General features: G+C 33.6%; 1 protein-coding gene across 3 annotated transcripts in view; it reads right to left on the bottom strand.

Moving 5' to 3' along the window:
* Positions 1–8,711: 8,711 nt before the first annotated feature.
* LOC141405192 (uncharacterized) overlaps positions 8,712–21,785 on the bottom strand; it is a 78,194-nt gene continuing 65,120 nt past the window's right edge. For 2 of the 3 annotated variants that reach the window (XM_073989269.1, XM_073989267.1), the window contains exons 3-5: positions 19,400–19,620; positions 9,922–10,400; positions 8,712–9,698 (exon numbers count right to left, since the gene is read on the bottom strand). In XM_073989269.1, coding sequence (XP_073845370.1) covers positions 9,307–9,698; positions 9,922–10,400; positions 19,400–19,620 — 1,092 coding nt within the window. In that variant the 3' untranslated portion in view covers positions 8,712–9,306. The remainder of the gene's footprint in view (positions 9,699–9,921; positions 10,401–19,399; positions 19,621–21,785) is intronic. The other variant, XM_073989268.1, reaches the window with a different exon arrangement.

Below are 21,785 nucleotides of genomic sequence, written 5' to 3'. Positions count from 1 at the left end.
TTAAATTAGTGTTTTCATATTTCATTTATTTTCTACGGTGTTATATTGCAAAACTGGGATGCTGATTCAATTTTTAATTTTATTATTTTTCCTTATTATAATTTAGTGTTAAAAAATGTTCCTTAATCACAAATTTCCTTATTTTTAATAAACAAAAAAATATTGTTAGATATAAGCAAACTGCGAGTAGTTAATGTTTAGATGTTTTTTGGAACCGCTCATGGCCCTATGGGCTAGGTTACTGTAATAAATAAATTAAATTGAAATTGAAAAATTAAAAAAAGTTGGAAGAAAATGATCAATATATCATATTTAAGTATATTCCCAAAATGAAGGTACATACATGCAGATTTTAAAAATGTAGTGCAGACATCTTTTCACTCCACTTTTTGAAAAGCGTTTTGTCAAAACCCTTAATGTAGTCATAACATTTTATATTATTATTCACTTTCCTGAATACTAAAGATTAGCATCGTTAAATGGCAATTTTGTTTGGCCAATGAATAATAAGTTACTTATTTCAGAATACATTTCGATTAACTCCATACTCGAATGCAGAGTAAGTCATTTTGCGTATCGACGCCTATTTATTTTTTAACAGCCGAAGATGCTCTCTCCCTCTCAATAATACCCGCAAGAAAATCGTATTGGTTAACAAATAAAAAATTAACACAACGCAAACAGAAAAGTTACCTTCACAGAGCTTCCAGTTAGATATGTCCAAACCCTATCTCATACAATTAAAATGTGACTATAATGAAGATACAGAATTTGAAGCCATTAATATATGAAAATATTTAGTGGGTAGAACGCAAAGTTTGAAAAAATAGAGGTCGGCTTTATTTTTATTACTGTGACAAAGCAAAAATGGAGAGAAATGATGGACCTGCTAAAATTCATTCCCGCTGTTAAACACGATTACTATAAGAACTTGTCAACAAATCGAAATGACGAATCCTTGCATGCAGTTGATGAAGAAGACATTATTTAAAATTTTGTTAAATCATCTCAAAGAATAATGTCGCTAACATATTTATAAAGTTATATTGAATAATAAGTCTGTCTGGTTACTCAAAAATTTGCAACAATTTGTACAAATTGTTACAGAAAGTTGTCTGTTAACTCACTTGTTCTCTGTTAAATGTCTGTTCTTCATTGACAACTTGCAAGTTTTTATCTAGCAAGTAGCCAGACACAAATACATTCATTTTTATGGAAAAGCTGTAATAAAAATGTATAATAACTAACTTCTTCTACTTCCCAGCCAGCATTTTTGAAAATTATAATCCAATTCGAGTCTTTTTTGATCCGACTGCACGATTAAAAAGCTGGAATATGAGCACATTTTCTGATCATAAATGACTCCTTTGTCGGGAGGAAAACGTAACCACAGGCGACTCTTCTAAACAAATCACAAATGAGTCTTCCTCTGCATTAGTTTGAGTCATTTTTGCCAATTTTCTGATGGTATATAATTGTGGTTTATAATCGTTTATGAGCCGTTAGGGAGTCATTTATGAGTTTTTTATTAGACGAAATAAATTAAAAGAATTTTCTTTTTATTCTTTTTTGTTTCTATCCTTTGTTTTGTTGTATTTTCTGCTTTGTTATTTCTTTTAATTATCCTTTATGTTGCGCGGTGGTTAGTATACTGCTTCTTCATTTCACTTGACAAAACCTGAACATGTGTTGTGTTTGTCTATACTCTTAATATTATACGTTACATTTATATCAAAGTTTTGTAGAAAGTGTATATGAGAATTATTTACAACCAAACAAAAGTAAAACAAAACAATCAGTTTTTAATCACCTAACTGTTCAAAATATGATCAGAAGATACATAATTATAATCACTTTTCAAACACCGCATGACCCTTTTTTGATTAAGCATTTTTCAATCTTCATGAAGATCAAAATGTGTCAATAAATAACGAAAAAGTAGTGACTAAACGCCTCAATGATTTGTTTGTGATTGCAACGCATTTGTTGTTGTATTTTAAATTGAACTCATTTTAATCATTACAGGGAGTCACTTTCGAGTCCCTTTCTGATCATACAAGCGACTTAATCAGTTTTTGATCACCAAAAGGACTCTAAAAAGACTCCGCACTGTGATTTTTGAAAAAGCAATCTTCCAAATGCTAGCTGGGTTTAACTTTATTACTTTTTTCAGTTGCCTAATCGATTAACTCCAACAGTCATATAAAAACTGAAACATTACTTTGTTGGTTATTCTTTCTGATTAATTTTATATACCGTTAGATGAAAGCTATAATTGCAATTATGCATTCTACGTTATAATTTAAATTTATTTTATCAGAGGAATTTTTAAAAAACAATACGCATTTCATCATCGCGTTTCTCAACTGAGCGGTTCGAAATTTCGAACACTGGCGCTTATGCTATACGTATAGCAGTATAATAGAACTATTGATTTATGTTTGTTTTGTTATAGTTGAAGATTCAATCATATGATTGCTTAAGTCTGGAGTATTCCTCCATTGGCTTAACTTTAGCACTACCCTCTATGCGCAGAGTAATGTTTACAAAACGCACTGACAGCTTGCAAAATTTACTGATCGCTACCAATATCATGATTTCATCCCATAATTCCCTTCGCGGGGATGAAATCATGATATTGGTAGCGAACATTAAATTTTGAAAGCTGTCAGTACGTTTTGTAAACATTACTCTCTGCAAAGAGGGTAGTGATGAAGTTAAGCCAATGGAGGAATACTCCAGACTTAAGTCTGGACTATCTATAAATAATTACTCCCAACACGGTAAGGTAAACATTATATGGGTACCAGGGCATACCGGGATTAGGGGTAATGAAATATCAAACTCCTTGGCAAAACAAGCCAAGGAGCAACCAACGGTAAGTCTAGAAAACGCTAAGCCGTTTAAAGCTACGCGACTAGAACTAAAGACATGGGCAAAAAATGCACATGTATCCCTCTGGAGTAGTGGAGAGAAGGGAAAAAACACAAAAATCCTATGGGGAAACCCAGACGAGGACAAAACAAAAGAATTACTTTTACTAAGTAAAAAAGATATTAGTAGACTGACAGGAATCCTTACAGGTCACCTAGGTCTAAAAGCGCACCTGCACAAAATAGGTTGTGCAGAAAACAGTGAATGCAGAGCATGCGGAGAGGACGACGAAACGTTGGAACATTACCTCTGCCATTGTCAAGCCTTCACAAATCTGAGAACCCAGTTACTAGGGAATGACATTATACCAGGACTCGACCAAATTAGGACAATCGAGTTCAAAAAGATCAGAGACTATGTAAATAGGACAGAGATCCTAGACTAAGTCAAAAAAAAAAAAAGGATAATCCTTCCATAACCCAAAATTAGAGTGCACAACAGGCCTACTTATGGCTTAAGTGTATGTCCACATGGGCATGTGGTGATCTAGTATCACCCCTCTTATCAACCTAACCTAACCTAACCTAAGTCTGGACTTTTTTGGACCTACAAAACTTTTCCCCGAAATGTGTCATCACTGGTCCACGTTTACGATTGTTTTTTTTTTTGTTTTTAATAATACCTCTTTAATAAAATATAGTCACGGTTTTCTATCTCGATTTATTTCACGTGAAATGTTGGAAAACATATGCCAATGAAATCAAGATAGAGCCAGTATCATGACAATCAGCCTTATTACGGTTGGCGTAGTCGTATCCAAAATAGCAAGTTGGCGTGCCGAAACGACTGATTGGTATTCTGAATATATTCGTCCTTAAAAGCTAAAATATCAAATTTTAAAGAATTCTTTTTGCAAAAAATTAATAGAATTGTAAGTAGATCATGTTTAAACTTTTAATCCAGAAGAAAAACCAACCCTATAGTTCTTACAATCAAAATAATTGTATGGCGTAGACGTTTTTGTAGTCATTGGCGTAGTCGTTGTCGTAGGGTTATTTTATGGTATCACTAAAAATTTACGACAACGACAATTTTTTTCTCATACAAAATTAATATAATATATTTTTTAATTGTAAAATAATTCGTTCGAAATCATCTTTGAAAATGAATAAAAAAGTAAAATTTTTATTTATTTTCTAATATATTTCATTAATTATTGCCAAAAAATTCTTTTGAAATTGATTTGTTTTTATTTTTATATGCAGTCGTTAAAAAAATCGGTCACGACGCTTTCCTCGTATTTCAACGCCATACGTGATACCGATTTGTCGTATCAAAAAAAAAAAAAAATGTTATTTATAGCCCAAGAAATCCGTCCAGGGAATGATGAATGTGTTTCTTTCGATAATTTATGGATCTATGATGCTATAAAATAAAAAAAAAATGTTAGTAGTATACAATTTTTCATCATAATATTATATTATAAAAAATGTAAAGTACGACTACGACATTTGACATTTGAACACATACGACTACGCCAACTGTAATAAGGGGGAATGTAAACATTTTAAGGCCAAAGGCCACTCTTTTAATACCCAATTCACTTTATATCTAAAGTTATAATGTTTGTAGGTTGAATTTATCATATATATAACAACAATATCCCACTCCACAGTGTGTCCAATTTCAATATTTTGTGCCAAAAATGCAAAAAACAAATCGTCGAAAATTTCCAAAAATTTTACATGAAGGGGTAGAAAACATGCTAGCTAAGAGAGAAAAACAAAAATTTAGTTGGTTGTACCGTTATAATTGATGTAACGGTACCTATAACATTACCTTATTTTTGTTAAAACAAATACTAAAAATCGCAAGGAAATTCGTCGATTTTGTGTGGACCATATTATCACGAGTTGTTGGAATTTGTTAATGGTTCTTTTTGCTATCCGATAATACGAGACCTGACGTATTAAACTGTGCTTAGAAGTAAATGTATTTGCGTTCTCGTTCTGTAGAGTACCCTGTTTTGTGTTGAACATTTTTTACGTGTATATTTTTAATTAGTTCTTTTTTAATAGCATATAACTAAAAAGTTCCACGGGGTTCCACTGTTGTAATAGCACTCAAATATAGAGGAGCTCTCGAAATATCAATTTCTCAATAGAGTAATTGCGACCAAGTGCGACGCCGGGAAATAGACCCCCTATAACGGTACAACCCGATATTATGTATTTTCAGGAATTTACCTACAATAATCAACCGATCTAGCTAAAAATTGAAATATGACGTTTTATACGAGTAAACTTACCAAAAATTTTATATATAGGTCCACGTTTTGATGTAGCCCCCATATAACGGTACCGCTCGATTTTAGATATTTTAGAGTTTTTAATACATTTTCGGAACGAAGTGGCTACAATTTTGCATTTAGGGTTCCTAGTGGTCAAAAAACTTGCACACACAAAATTGTGGGCAAAGGTCCTTCTTCTTCTTCTTTATAGAACTTTCATATAACGGTATCCCCGATTTTAGGTATTTTGGTGTTCAAAGGCACATTTTCCGACCGAATTAATTATCGTTTAATATTGACAAATATAATTTACTAATATTTAACAAAATAAATGCCGTATGGAACTAATAACGAGATTTCGAGTTATTTTGGGATGTCTGCTGTCTGGTAAATCAATACATTCAGACAAATTTGATAAATATGCATAAGAAACGTATACGGTTTTTTTAGGCAATTATAGTTGGTTTAATATGCCAGCCACTGTTCATAAGGTGTTATTTCATGGAACAGCTATAACAGAAGCATGAAAACTTCCTATTGGGCAACTATTGGAGAAGGCACGAGAGTCACGACTTAAGGATACACGGAAATACGGTCAGAACTTTTCGTGAAAGATTTCCAGAAAGGCCACAAACGAAGACTTGGTCCACCGAATTTTGGTATCATCTGACCCGTTTATTTGTAGTTAAGAATGAACTCAAAAACTAAAAAACATAATTTAAACAGTGAAATAGTGTAAAAATGGCTAAGTAAGTATTCATTCATGATTTTAATTTGTTCTATTTTTGTTATAGTATAATAAATTGAATTATTTTATGTTGTTAAAACACAAGTCTGTATTTGAGAATATAACGTTTTATGTTTCTATATCTCCAATACGTATTTTAAATAACTCTAAGAAGTTATCAATTCTTATTTAAATGTATCTATATTACACAAACTTTAAATTTCGAAAAACCTTTTTTTATTCAATAAAATTCTATAGAAAACGTTGACCGAATATCTTGGTGCTTCATGGAATAAAAGATCTATGTCTAATAAACATCTCTTCAAAATTTCATTGCTCTATCTTAATCCGTTAAGAAAATATAGATTTTTGACACAAAAAACCCATTTTGGACACACTGTGCACTCCTATGAAAATAGTGGCATTAACTATCGGCAAAATTATTTCAGATTCGAGCTTTTTTAAGTGTTTTGGGCAACGTATTAACAAAAGTTACACGAAACAGTCAAATAAACTGGAATTGGTAAACTAAGGCAAAATCAGGAAACATGCATTTTTCGTACAAACTGTTTATTATGTGGTTGTGTCTAAAAGAATCTGATTTTGTCGGAGGTAATTTTTGCATAATCTTATTCGAAGGGGATGCCTGTTTCATGTACCAAATGACCGAAGCTGCAATTTGCTGCAATTTTTATATACACTCCATCAAAGAAGCGAAAATCGTGAGTAATGTATGACATGCTATTGCTTCAATCAACGTAACGGTACTTTATATACAAACATTTTATGTAAACTTTTTTGTACACAAGAAGAAAGTCTGTTGGCCACTCTGTAATTCCCAATTCAAAACTTTTAATATTTCCAATAACTTGTTTAAATACAGTTCCTTGAAAATGTGGCCCTTCTTACGTAAATTTCAATATAAGCTACCTACGAAAAATTATCTATGTTTGAGGAGCTATAACTTTACAGTAACTCCATATACACGGTACTCTTGAAGCATTTAAATGAAAGGCGCTTACTCCTGGGAAGTTTTTGCTGATTCTGATAGATGAGAAAAACAAAAAAAAAATCGCAGGGGCGCTTTTTAAATAAATCGCGATTCAAGTTGACATTTTTAGGGGTTTTTTTAGATTTTCACGGTTTTGCTTGGAAACGGCAAGTCCTATCGGAGTAAGACTAAAGAAAATGTTATAGCTATGAATATTCTCTACAAGATTGACTTTTATGCTAATTTCGTAGGTTTTACCGTTATTGAGATATAAAATTGGGACAATGCATTGACTGTATCGCCCCCTTATAAAACAATGTTATATTTGGTGCGCCTTAACTAACTTTAAGTGAAAACCGCTTACACCTGGGAAGGTTTTACGGATTTTGAAACAGCAAAGTTCATAGGTGAGAATAATCCAAAAACAAGAAAAAATCGCTGGAGCTACTTTTAAATAAATCGCGGCCAAAGTTGACATTTTTAGGTTTATTTTAGGTTTTCACAATTTTGCTTGGAAAGCGCAACTCCTATCGAAATGGGACTAACGAAAATGTTGTAGCAGTGAAAATTCTGTACAAGATTGACCTGCATAATATCTTCGTAGGTTTTATCGTTTTTGAGATACAGAAGTTCAGATCGAACATTCATATTTTTTTCTCAGGTCTTCAGGATTTTGCTAGAAAACCGCAAGTCCTATCGAAATGAGACTAAAGGAATTTTTGTAGCTGTGAAAATTCTCTACAAGATTAGCTTTCGTATATTTTTCCTATGTTGTACCGTTTTTAAGATATATAAGTTTAAGTTGGGAATTTGCAGTAATGACATTGTTTTATAAGGAATCGATACAGTCAGTGCATTGTCCGAATTTGAACATATATATCTCAAAAATGGTAAAACGTATGAAAATACCAAAAAGTCAATCTTGTAAAGAATTTTCATAGCTACAACATATTTTTTGTTCCATTTCGATAGGACTTGCGGTTTCCAAGCCAAACCCTTAAAATGCCGACTTGAATCGCGATTTATTTATTGAAGTGTTCTCAATAAAATAAAACCATAAAATTATAGGAAATTCGACAACACATTTTTTGATTTTTGTCCACTGAGGCACCATTGTGCGGCGTGGCGCCACATCACAGCCATTCCCAAGTAACCTGAATATTTCTTGTTTCATTTGATTCATACCTTAAAACACATTTTACATATAACATGTTTTATAAAACATCCATCATTTAAGTTGTCAATTCCATACAATATCTGTCAAATAAATGACGTAAACTCTTAAAACACCAGTTTTAAGTGTAAGTGTAAACTGCGTTTAATAACCTATGAATATGTGTGTGTTGTTTTACTCAAAATTTGTAAAAATTTCTACTGGATGTTGTTCGTTTACTCTACTGTACAATGCAAAAGACCTTAGTCGATTACAAGAAGTTACTAAACTTGTACACATTTGTATAAATTACTGAATAAGCGAACACACCTAATAGCACCATAGGCATAGAAATTGTAATGTGCTTGTTTTTTCTAGGGGTTGCCCTTACGGAAACTGCACACTTTTTTCACTCAAGTGCACAATGTTTTGCGGTAAATTGCTAAATTTTGTTGAATATTTCTATATGAGGATGTATGTAGATGAAGCCAATATTACCCACATATTGGCTTTTACCAGATTAAAGAGTTTAAAAATTTATAGTTGTTGATATTTTAAAATTTGAGTTCAAAGTAAACTGACTCAATTCACACTCAGTGAGAGGATTTCTTCGTCTATACTTCCTTTTGTCTATGATAGCACGCCGCAAACATACATACGAGTACATACAAGCAAATTTGAAATAAATAATGATATTTTTGTTCTTTCAACTTAAATCTAACGTACATCTATGTAGCTTGGTTTCTTTATAACTCTCATCACTTTATCTTGTCTCTAAATGCAACATTTAATCGATGAACTTTAACACACAAAACTTAACTTCTTAAAGCTAAAACAAGTTATTTCTTCTTATTACTTAAATCTTAACATTGTTGTAGTTTAGTTATTTATTAAAAATAGTAGATTTATATTTAAGTCAGTCCTTAAAAACAAAAACTTCCTCAACTGCAAACCGTAAAGATTGGGGGAGGCTAGAAAAAAATGAAGCAAAAACACACAACCGCAGAAAGTTGCTGCTTTGTTGGTCCTTTGGCAATGAGATGGTCGAATACGACCAACTGGGTAGGGTAAAAGCGACGGCAGGAGGCTTTGGAAAAATACAACACGAAACCACGTTGTTTATTAAATATATCCCTGCTCTACTAGTCAAAGTCAAAGTGGATTTATGAGTGGTCGTGTTAATGCTGGTCGGTCGCAAATGCAACAGATCTGTGCGGTAAATGTTGAGTGTGTACACAAGGACGGATAACGTGTTGGGTTTGCTGCACGATTCAATTGTTATGAGCAGCGGTAGTGGCGGTGGTTCTGCTGCAGGCAGCCCTTTCAGCATATGTTCGTGCCGTAGATCTACTACTGGGTGCTGCTGAAGGAGACAGCTGCTGATGCGCCACAGAACCTTGAACATCCAGAGAATTTAGGGTATTGCTGGAGGCGGCTTTTTGATTGGGAAACAGCACAGAATATGCTGGCGGTGGATCCAATTCTTCATAGTTTGGTGGTGCGGCCGGTGTGGAAAGGCTATCTTGAGCCATACCCGATGCTGCGTTGACTGCATTGGCATTCTGCAAGGCTGATTCACGTTCATTGTTGGCTGCATGCTGAGAGGCGGAAGCTGAAAGTGAACGAATGGTTTGAATGTGATAGCTAAAGCGACAACAGCAAACTGATGGAGAACAGTGGTAAAGTGATAGGAAAGGTAAGAAAAAAGATAAAGAGAAGAATACGTTTAATTCGGTTAGTAGAAAGTTAAAGGCCAATTGAATTTGTTACAATTTCAGTTTGTTGTTCCAAAAGAAACATAAAATGACAAATGATACGATTTAAAGGAGAAAAAACAAATGAGTGACACCGTAACACATTCTCTGATATTATCGACAAACACTTACCCCATAGACCACATATTAGCAAAGCTCCACCGCACAACAACATGCCCAACATCAGATAACCCCAAGGACCATATTTAGACAGATCTGAATTTAAGCCCATTCTAGTACCATTCCTTCGGGGATGGTGACCACCTGTATGTGTGGCATTAGAATTTGCAGTGTTGTTTCCATCGACAAATAATGGCTCTTCCTCAGGTGTTTTTTCATCGTTCAATTCCTTTTGAACCACTGTCGTATTTATACCTTTTGTTGTTCCTTTTCCAATTGACGGCACATCGAAAGCAAACAGATTACGAAACACTTCCAAAGCAAAATGTTCAAATATATCCGATTCCATTGCTGGTGGCACTGGTTCACCTAAGCGGCTACGCTTCCAGCACATAGCATAATCTTCGTCACTGTCATATTGATTGCTGTACGGACAATGGCGTATGCCATCGCATATCAGATCTTTGGAGATACACAAAAGTGGTTCATCTCTAGAAAAAAGAAAAAAAATTGAGAGAGTTTTTAAGTATAGATTTAGTTAAGATTCTACCCTCCATTTCATATGTCTACAAATTTTTCTCAGAATTATTTCTCTAACATTTTAGCGAACAAATATTTGATTAAATAATAAGATTTATTACATACATATGTACAGTGTTGGTTACGTAATTTGTACACCCCATTGGAGCAAAATTATTTCAGCCAGCTAAGAGTTTTGTTGGTGTATATTGAAACAGTTTTTAATTCCAAATAATTCAAAATGATGTACCAAAGCGGATTTACTTATAACAGTAAATATAGCATTTCCAAATTAAATGAAACCTTTTCCAAATTGAATGAAACTTTTTCCAAATTGAATAAAACCTTTTCCAAATTAAATGAAACCTTTTCCAAATTAAATGAAACCTTTTCCAAATTGAATGAAACCTATTCCAAATGAAATGAAACCTTTTCCAAATCAAATGAATTCTTTTCCAAATTGAATGAAACCTTTATTTTTATTGAAAGAAAAAAGCCAAAATATTTTGAAAAGAGAAAGAAATAAAAAATTATATAGGTTTTCAACAATTTTTTACTTAAATTCTAATCTTAAGTAATGACATAAAAGTGTAACTCGCTGCATATTTTGCTTCCTTGAACTTAAACATTTTACAATTTTTGGGCATCAATTAAAGTTATAACGAAATAGTGCTAAAGACAGAATTAAGGGTTAAAAAATTGCTAATAATAACAGGGGCTAATTATATTACCTAATGAAGTAGTTCACGATTTGCTGCTTGTGGAATTTTCAACGGACATACTCATTACATAATTGGAGCAGTCCTGTTTATTGAGCTGATGGTTGCTATGCTCAATCAAGTCAACGATATTACGATCTATTGTCTGATCGCGTAGTACCACTCTGGTACACAATTCTATTTTTGAAAATACCTTTACTATTGTGTTCAACATTGCTGAATATGGCATTAAAAATTTCAAATTACACCGGCTTAATTCTATCATTACCTATTAAGTTTTTGCATAAAAATTATCCTAAACAAATTTCAAAAATAAAATTGTGTGCCAAAGTGGTGCTACGCGATCGGACAATAGATCGTAATACCGTTTACGTGATTGAGCATCGTATCGAACAGCTCAATAAACAGGACTGCTCCAGTTATGTAAGGACCATGTCCATTGAGAATTCCCCAAGCAGCAAATCGTGAACCACTTCATTAGGTACTACAATTAGCCCCTGTTATTACACTGTGAACCGAAATTTTGGGGCAGAGATAATTCCTTTTTGGGGATGAAAGCCCTTGGTGAGTATATTAAAAATCCCAAAGGGCAGATCCGCCGTGAGTCGAACTTCCGAGTTATGGCCTGATTAAGTTTTTGGTGAAGACGCGACAAAATTGATTAGTTGTCAATGATGGTCGTACCTAAAATTTTCTGAGCGACATTTTTAAAGAACTTTTCGAAGCTGAAAAACGTCATCATGTGGTACTTTTATAGCGGTTCTTAAAATAAGGGACGAAAATGGACATTGAAGGAAGCGAGTTAGAATGTCGAAATGTTCTTCGAAAATAATCCTCATTCGATTTGAGTGCAGACAAGTAATCTCATAAATAAGCTAAAACAACAGTTAACAAAGATATAACGTTAATTTCAGATGCCTTACATGGTCTTCAGCAGAAATTTAATCAGGCTATAACTCGGAACTTCGACTCACGGCGGATCTGTCCCTCGGGATTCTTAATATACTCACCAAGGGCTTTCATCCCCAAAAGGAATTATCTCTGCGCCATTTCTCCTCCATTTTGTGTCACAGTGTTATTAGGTATTTTATAAACCTAAATTCTCTCTTTAGGATTATTTCGCTATAACCTTAATTGATGCCCAAAAATTATGAAATGTTTAAGTTCAAGGAAGCAAAACATGCAGGGAGTTACACTTTTATATCATTACTTAAGATTAGAATTTAAGTAAAAAATCGTGGAAAACCCATATAATTTTTTATTTCTTTCTCTTTTCGAAATATTTTGACTTTTTTCTTTCAATAAAAATAAAGGTTTCACTTGATTTGGAAAAGGTTTCATTTGATTTGGAAAAGGTTTCATTTGATTTGGAAAAGGTTTCATTTAATTTGGAAAAGGTTTCATTTAATTTGGAAAAGGTTTCATTCAATTTGGAAAAGGTTTCATTTAATTTGGAAATGCTATAGTATCATCCACGGTTGTTTGAAAATATGTACAAGTTTTTATGAAGACAATCAAATTTTAAGGGGACATATAACACTGTGCAACACTGAAAATGCAAACAACTTCAAATGGGAATTTTCTGAAAATACATACTGAGACTACAAAAACCCTAGTTGGGTTTCGTGATGTTAGATCGGGTTTGGATTTTATAGCCTCATCTAAACCGAGCCAAAACGATCCTTTTCCACTGATCGGGGCTTTATCTCAGAAACTAATAAGAATTTTGCTTTGCTGTCTTCAGCAATATTGTAGCCCTAAGGTAGTAAAACTAACGTGTCAAACAGAAGAACTAGGAAAAACTGAATCTTGCACATCAAAATTGATAAAATATATTAAAGTTTACAAATTTTTGGAATTATGGTCAGTAGCACTTAAACTATTGGGAGTTGAACCCAGTAACATTTCGCAAAATGTTTCCAAATAATGTGCTCAGCAATTCTTCAGGACATTCTGAAACTCTAAAATACTTATTTGATGTTGCTTAGGCGGTATTTCATATCATACTCTCTACAAAACCTATTTCGAACAATGTTCACACTGGCTGTTTATTTTTCATATTTTGGATTTCAATGTATTGTTGATATATTTATCAAATTGTCTTTGAAAAATGAGCTAGAAACAGCGTGATAGAGGCTTTTTACAAGAATGGAATGTTCCGAAGACTTGTGAATTACGTACCAGAGGATAATTTTTCCATAGAAACTTCAACGAAAAATCTAATGGCTTTGGAGATATGGTGCGAAATATGCAAAATAATGGAATTTTTGGATATATTATGCATTTTGAGGCAATAAATACAGTTTTTCGAGTTGATAGTTTCACCAAATATTTTCTTTATGCTATTATCTACAAGTTTGCTTTAGAGGTTTAAACAAGATTCGAATTGGTTTCAGAAATAATGCCTCGATTTGCTCTAAAAAGTCAATATTTAGCTATGTTGAGATGAGGTCATAAAATCGAAACCCGATCTAACAACACAAAACCCAAAAATGGGTTTTGTCGATTGGGTCTGTACTTTCATAAAATCCCCAGTAGAAGTTGTTTGCACAACATTATATTGAAAATGTTTCACAGTGTAATTAGCACTAATTTAAATCAATTAACATACAAAAATGAATTTTTAAAGAAGTTAATACTTATAGATGAGGTATTGAAGAAATCATTATTAGAATGAAAACAAAAAAAATTATCAGTATAAAATTTCAAAATTGAAGGCATTGAAGAAATCATTATTAGAATTGAAAAATAATTTATCACCCTAAAATCTCAAAGTATTTTCCCGTAATGAGCAATAATTAGTATTGTACAATTGAACTTCAGAAAACTTTAAAAATAGAGGTACAATTAGATAGTGAATTTATTTAAGGAAATCCTCGACCGGATGTTCTTTATAGAAAGAAGAATATCATTTGTTATTAAAAATTACACAACCACCATTACATACCAATAAAGCACTAGATGAACCCGTACATTTAGCAGTAGAACTTCATTCTATCCATAGAGGATATTGAGGTTTCCTGAATATGGTTAGAATGTGTGAAAATAAGCATATGCTATTCAAGATAAATAATTTCTGGAGTAATTACTTTAAATTTAATTGTTTTGAGCTTCGGGAAATATTATCATGCGGTCTCACTAAACTATCTTCCATTCGTCTTATGTTTTGAAAATCATTGAAACCTGCGTAGGTCCCATAGAGATGAACATGTCCAAGAAGGACAAACCTGTTTTTGCGGCCAGGTGCTCTCGAGGGAATGACGGTCACGATTGAATTTATTAAACCAGGTTTTCAATGTGCTACAGGACTACGTTTCATCGTCATACAAAGATTAAAGTTCATCGACTAACTCTTGCCGTGATAATCCAATTCGAAAGTTGTGAAAAATTATCGCACGAAAATGTTCACAAGTTACATAATTCCATTTTTTCCAAATTAATTGTTCAAGACAACCCAGCACACAGTCGTACGTCAAACTGTACTGGGTACGTTTATGCTAAACATATCAAGCTTTCCAATGGAAATGCAGTGTTGCCGAGCCTGAAAATTATACAGCAACCCTTGTATACGTACCTGAACGGAATTGGAGTCGTGAAATATAAAATCGACTTCAACTCAGAGCGAACATATTTTCTACATTTATGAAAATAATCATTATTTTATTCTTCCTTGATATGATCGAAATATGAGCATTAAATCGCTCATTAACTCAAAGAGTGACACATCTCAAAAAATTCAGTTTCTAGAAAAAACGTGTTTTAAATAAAATTTTACTTCCCAACTTAATTTCTGTACAAGGTCAAGCATGATTTTAAGTGTTTTAGTGCTTCATAAAGTTAAAAAACCTTAATAGTTTAGAACGTTGTCTGTGAATTTATTTGAACGAACTAATGAACAAAATACATTTTTTCAATGTATACAAAACTATTATAGCATGCCATTCATTGACATAAAATTAATTCAAACAAGAAAGTATTTTGTATACAGTATATAACATTTCCAATAACACATAAACTCCAAAAACTTTTTTGTTGAAGTATGCCAAACCCGTAGCAAATGAGCTGTAACTCGACGAGTTTTAGAGATTCCCAGCAAAAAATATCCTTACTAAAAATGGATTTTTATAGTACTTTTTAGTTGGCATAACTACATACAAAACTCACTACTAACCCATTATTTTAACAAGGCCATGTCCATCTGAATGGCTATAATTGTTCCACAAACATCCCGGAATGGACAACGGAGACTTCTCTCATATCAATGAGTGCACCCCGATTCATATTAACTCAATGCTCAATGATGGTCTGAATAGCTAGTTATTCTATAACCACTAGAATAACTGATTATCCTACAGCCACTAGAAGTTGAAAAATAAGCTAAAAAAATATATTTTCTATTTTTAGAACATTTAAGGTGGAATTTGTTTTCAATAATAACACACTTCATATTTTTATTTTATTTCGCTCTCTGCTGGATTTGATCATGCAAAAATCGCGGGATTTTTTTCAAAAATATTTTCACAATTTAAGAAAATACAAAATTTTTGTAAAAATATGCATTTTTTATATATACTCGTAATAAAAAAATTAATAATGAATATGAATACGAAATGTCTTCGTCGAATACCATAGTTTGGTAAAACTTGTCCGAACTTAGTTATGTCCCATTGGGAGTTATGTCCGCAAGGGTTGGTCGGACATAGTTCCCAAAAATTTATGTCCGCAAACAAAGGCGGACATAACTCCCAAAATCGTTTTGGGAGTTATGTACATGGGAGTTATGTCACGGCATCGCAGTTGATCGTTTAGTCTACAGTACAATGCAAAAGACCTTAATCGTTTAAGTTACAGGACTTGTACAAATTATTGAGTAAACGAACACACCTAATAATTGAAATGTGTTGAAAACAAAAGAACATGAGCAATAACAGAATATGTGAACGGAAAACAAAAAAAATCGATGATCTTTATTTTTAATTTTACAACAGTGTTTGCAGTTGTCGGAACGCCTACGTCACATAGGCTAGTTTTGTGTTTTTGACAATCAATACATGAACTCAAGGGTGCCACCGTGGTGCAATGGTACCCAGCAAAATAAATTGGAAGTAGTGCAATGTAGACTGCTTCTATCACGGCATGTTTTGATGCCGTTCAAACGGAGTCGTGAAAAAGGCACTCCAGTCCTCACATTTTAACCGCATTTGGATGCAATCCAAAGAATCACATCCACTTGTCACATTTTAACAACATCCGGATGCAGTTCAACGGAGTCGTGAAAAAGGCACTCCAATTCCTCACAATTTAACAGCATCCGGATGCAGTCCAAACGGAGTCGTGAAAAGGGCACTCCGTTCGCTACATTTTATTAGCAGTTGTTAGAGATCCCTATATGTACAAAAATCAGATTGTACATCTCTACAGGCAGCGGCTTTCATTTTCCAAAAAGAGATAAGCGTGTTAACATGTCCAAACATTTGTTAATACAAACTAAATAATATTTAATATTTAAATAATATTTAATTTGTGAACATTTTTCCGGCAAACATTTCCGAATGGAGTGCTGTTGGAGTACGTGTCGAAATCTTAACTGGTGATGGGAAGACAACCCATTTAGCAAATGAAGCAAAAACAGTTCAGCTTGGAACAAATGCAAGCGGAGGAAACACGCATGTTTGCGATTGAATTCAATGGAGAATTTTCATAATTTGTGTTAATGTAATAAAGTTGTTAATATTTTTGTTTTGGACAAATAATAAATGCATTTTATTTGTTCTGGCATATTTTGTAATGGCTTGCACAATATCCGCAGAATGCCTGTACCAAACACGTCCCAGCAAAATAAATTGGAAGTAGTGCAATGTAGACTAGTTCTTTCACGGCATGTTTTTATGCAGTTCAAACGGAGTCGTGAAAAAGGCACTCGATTCCTCACATTTTAACCGCATTTGGATGCAATCCAAAGAATCACATCCATTTGTCACATTTTAACAACATCCGGAGGCAGTTCAACGGAGTCGTGAAAAAGGCACTCCAATTCCTCACAATGTGACAGCATCCGGATGCAGTGCAAACGGAGTCGGAGGCACTCCGTTCACTACATTTTATTAGTAGTTGTTAGAGATCCCTACATGTATATACATAAATCAGTTTGTACATCTCTACAGGCAGCGAAATACATTTCTAAAAAGAGATAATCCAAACATTTATTAATACAAACTAAATAATATTTAATTTGTGAACATTTTTCCGGTAACTCACGAGAAGAAAATTTCCCAATGGAGTGCTGTTGGAGTACATGTCGAAATCTTAACTGGTGATGGGAAGACAATATCAAACACATTTAGCAGATGAAGCAAAAGCACTTAAGCTTGGATTAAATGAAGATCGGAAGAAACACACATGTTTGCGATTGAATTCAATAGAGAATTTTCATAATTTGTGTTAATTTAATAAAGTTATTAATATTTTTGTTTTACACAAATAATAAATGCATTTTATTTTGTTATTCGAAACACGTGCTCTGGACTGCCTCCTATTCTACCCCAAAGGGTCAGTTAAAATGCAGTGCCAAAGGGTCAGTTAAAATGCAGTGCCAAAGGTTCAGTTAAAATGCAGTGCCAAAGGTTCAGTTAAAATGCAATGCCAAAGGGTCAGTTAAAATGCGGTACAATGGAGTGCCTCTTTCCGGGGTCACTCCCTTGTAAAAATCATGAGTGAAAATGCATAATTTGATGCACTTCCAAATCACTTGTACATATCATTTAACTGCCTCTTTGGAGGCAAACTTTTCGCTGGGTATGCATATCCGGTGACGATATACCCCCAGTAATGTTGGCAACATTTCCTGAGTACTTCAGAAATGTAAAACTTCTCTACAAGTGGTGTCTTAGAACATGCCGTTCGGACTCGGCGATAAATTATAGGTCCCATACCATTGAGCTAATATGAATCGGGGTGCACTCATTGATATGAGAGAAGTCTCCCTTGTCCGGCCAGGGATGTTTGTGGAACAATTATATATTATTATATATGTATGTACATGAACTCAAATGCAGTGCAAAAAGCTAATGCAATGCAACCAAGAATTTTCAGCGCAAAAAAACAACAATAAAACAGTTGTTTACCAGCTATCAGCTAATTCTTACATGCAAAAACTGCCGTCTGTATAAATCTTGGTTTCATTTTTATATCTGCTTACAGTGCTTCCAGAAAAATTGTCAACAATGTTCATAAATAAAAATTTTCAAATGATTTTGTCGAATCACCTTATAATCATGGTAGAACAAGAAAAGGTAACAATACGGCAATATCCAGCTGACTGAACTGGGCTGTAATGTTAGTGTCAAATTCCATACGACATTTTATATATTTATTTCTATGTTCGATGTATATTAGGGATATATATTTTTTGAAGAAAAAATTTATTCATCAGAAAAAAAACTATTTCCCATAAAGACTTCATCATATCATTGACATGTTACCTTCTCCAAGTCCGAACGACGTGTCGCACACTAAAAGACCGCTTGTAGAGTTGGTACAATATTTGTTAATATGTATGGTATTTTGTTAACTTGAAAAGAATAAAGCCCTAATAAACGTGTCCTATTTTGTTTTCAAAAACAAAAGATTGAAACAGCTACTTTATCTATAAATTGCCAGCGAGCCCAAACATTTTTACAAGAATTCTACTTTCTGCGAGAAATTATGCATTTATTGGAATGATATGGAAATATAATTGAAAATCTAACGAGTTTTCATTCATGTTTTTCAAAATATTCAATCAAATGTGAAAAAATATTAGTTTTTTTAAATTCCAATAATTTATAGACATTTCGTTGTTTTGTTTACATTTACCGATGACAGTAACATTACAAACAAAAACACATTTCTATGTGATTGTTGTTGAGTTCTATTTGTTGTAGTATTTACTTTACCTGGTTTGTTCTACCATGCCTTAAAGCGGGGTACACACGATCAGTTTTGACTGTCGATTTTTCGGAAATATCGATAAATGTCAAACTGTCCAACAACCACAAAATATTTTGTGGTTGCCTGATGACTTACAAAAGTGAGCGGCCACACTGACAAGCAACCGATTATTTGAGCAAAACTGACAGTCAAAACTGATCGTGTGTACCCCGCTTATAATTAAGATTTTCTTAATCTTAGGTCAATCATCATATTTTGCTTTACTTAATTCAACAATAAAAATAACAATATACAGACTTAAACTCAGAATTCGATTTTCTTACTCGATTTTAACGCATTGGTGTTTGTTTTCACTTCTACACTGATCACCCTTTCCGAGCACCGTTACCATTAGTTTGCTATTTAATGTTTGATTTGCATGGTCCCAAACTATACGAACTCGGTCGCGAAACAAACGAACAGGGTCTTCCATTTCTGGTGCTGTGTCCTCCAATTGGCATGGATCAAGACGCCATTCTGGTGTATGTGGATCATGGGAACTGAACTGAAATTAAAACATGAAAAATCATTAAATTGCTTGTTTTTTTTTCATTAAAAAATCACATATTTAACTCATATGTAAAATATTTGATGTTTGTATGTGTGTACATTGACTGTATGTACCCTCCAAGCATTTGGACGTGAGTTTCTAACCTCCTCTACCAAAAGTAATCGCATTCTGAACTTCTATTCTATAAAATAGCAATCTTTTATCATTTTACAATAACAAATGCATTGCTGCCCCATTTTGATCTTCTTAAATAACTACCTAGTGTCAGAAAGGAAGATCGAAATGCGATTATTGCTTGTTTACACTACCAATGCTACTACTTAGGCCGTCATCAGACCATCTGCTTTTTCACATGTATGACATCAGCTGTTCTGTATATTAGTATACCCAAAGTGACAACGTACAATTGAAAAACCAGATGGTCTGATGGCCGCCTTACGACTATCGCGTGGGCAGACACTTTCTATGGCATATGCAGATTACGATGTTCGCCTGTCGAACGACGTACACGAATTAACCCGTTTTCACAAAACCATTCGTAATTAACAGAAACATAAACAAATGTTCCTTCGTTTTTGTTTCCTTGTTTTCACGAAAATTTGAACCAAAAATACATAAAATATTGATTAAACGAGCAGGAAATACAATAGACTTTCCTTCAAATGTAATTAATTACACACTTTTTATTCATATATTCCATAAATTCTGAATAATTTTGTATTTTCACTATATTTTTGTACGTTTCTATTTTCAAAATTAAAGAGAGAGACATGTCAAAACAATATTTGTGTATACAGACTTTCAGTTATTTGTTTCCTTTTTGTTTCTGATTTTTTTACGCGATTTTGAACTAATGGACAAGAAACGTGTGTGGAATTAAGAGGAAACACAACCGTCTTCCTTCTGCATCTATATAAAATGTTTAGTTAATTAATTTTCATTCATCTTTTTTCTGTTTTCTAAAAATGTTTGTGTTTTCAACAAAATTTTCAATTTTGAATTTAGACATGTCATAATTAATTTTTTCGATAAATTCTCTCATTTGTTAGGGATGGGACATATTTGCTCTGTTCCAGAACCTGCAAGAATCTGCTATTTTTTACTACGATAACATTTTTTCCTTTATGTTATCGAAAAAAAAATAGTAAAAATTAGTAGATTCTTGCAGTACTGGAACAGACCATACATTTTGGAATATTCGACTTAATCGATTAGAATGCGAGATCGCGTTTGTGTGTTTCTATCGAGACTGCTTCGGGTAATGTGCGATAGAAAATGCTTGCTGGGTACAACGCAACATTATTACGATTGTACGCCATAATATTGAATCAACATGTGGTTTTATAAATAATTAATATCGTCGCTTAAATAAAATGTCCATAACAACGTATGTATGTGCATATCTACTCTCTTCTCCGCTCCGTTGGAATTCCTTCGGCAAAGGTATTGTCGTTCCTAGCAAAATGTTGGATGCCATGTAATCGTATTAGCATCTTCAATCATGAATTTTATAAGGGCGTGAACTAAAGTGCGGTGCACATTGTCAGTGTTGACTGTCGATTTTTCGCAATTATCGATGTTTCTTCGTTTACTCTACAGTACAATGCAGAGGACCTTAGTCGTTTACATGAAGTTACAGGACTTGTATAAATTATTGAGTAAACGAATGACAAAAGCTGGATACACACCATCAGTTTTGACTGTCGATTTGTAGAAAACATCGATTAATGTCAAACTGTCCAGCAACCACATACCATTTTGCGATTGCCTGAATATTGGCGAAAATGAACAAGCACACAGGCAAGCGACTTATTATTTGAGCAAAACTGATCGCTAAAAATGAACGGCAACCGTGGTGCAATGGTATGCACACCCGCCGGTCGTGGGTTCGATTCCCCGGCTAGGCAACATCAAATTTTCAACGGTGGCGAAATACCCCCAGTGATGTTGGCGATATTTCCTGAGTATTCCAGCCATATAAAACTTCTCTACAAGTGGTGTCTCAGAACAAGCCGTTCGGACTCGCGAATAAATTATAGGTCCCATACCATTGAGCTCATTGATATGAGATATGAGAGAAGTCGCCTCCCTTGTCCCGCCTGGGATGTTTGTGGATCAATTATTATATTACACTAGCAAGCAACCGATTATATAAGCTG

This window comes from Musca autumnalis, unplaced genomic scaffold, assembly GCF_047663935.1.
Source record: "Musca autumnalis isolate F117 unplaced genomic scaffold, ASM4766393v1 scaffold_5, whole genome shotgun sequence".
Taxonomy (NCBI): domain Eukaryota; kingdom Metazoa; phylum Arthropoda; class Insecta; order Diptera; family Muscidae; genus Musca; species Musca autumnalis.
Note: the sequence above shows the minus strand (reverse complement) of the source record. Positions and strands in the feature narration are given on the sequence as shown.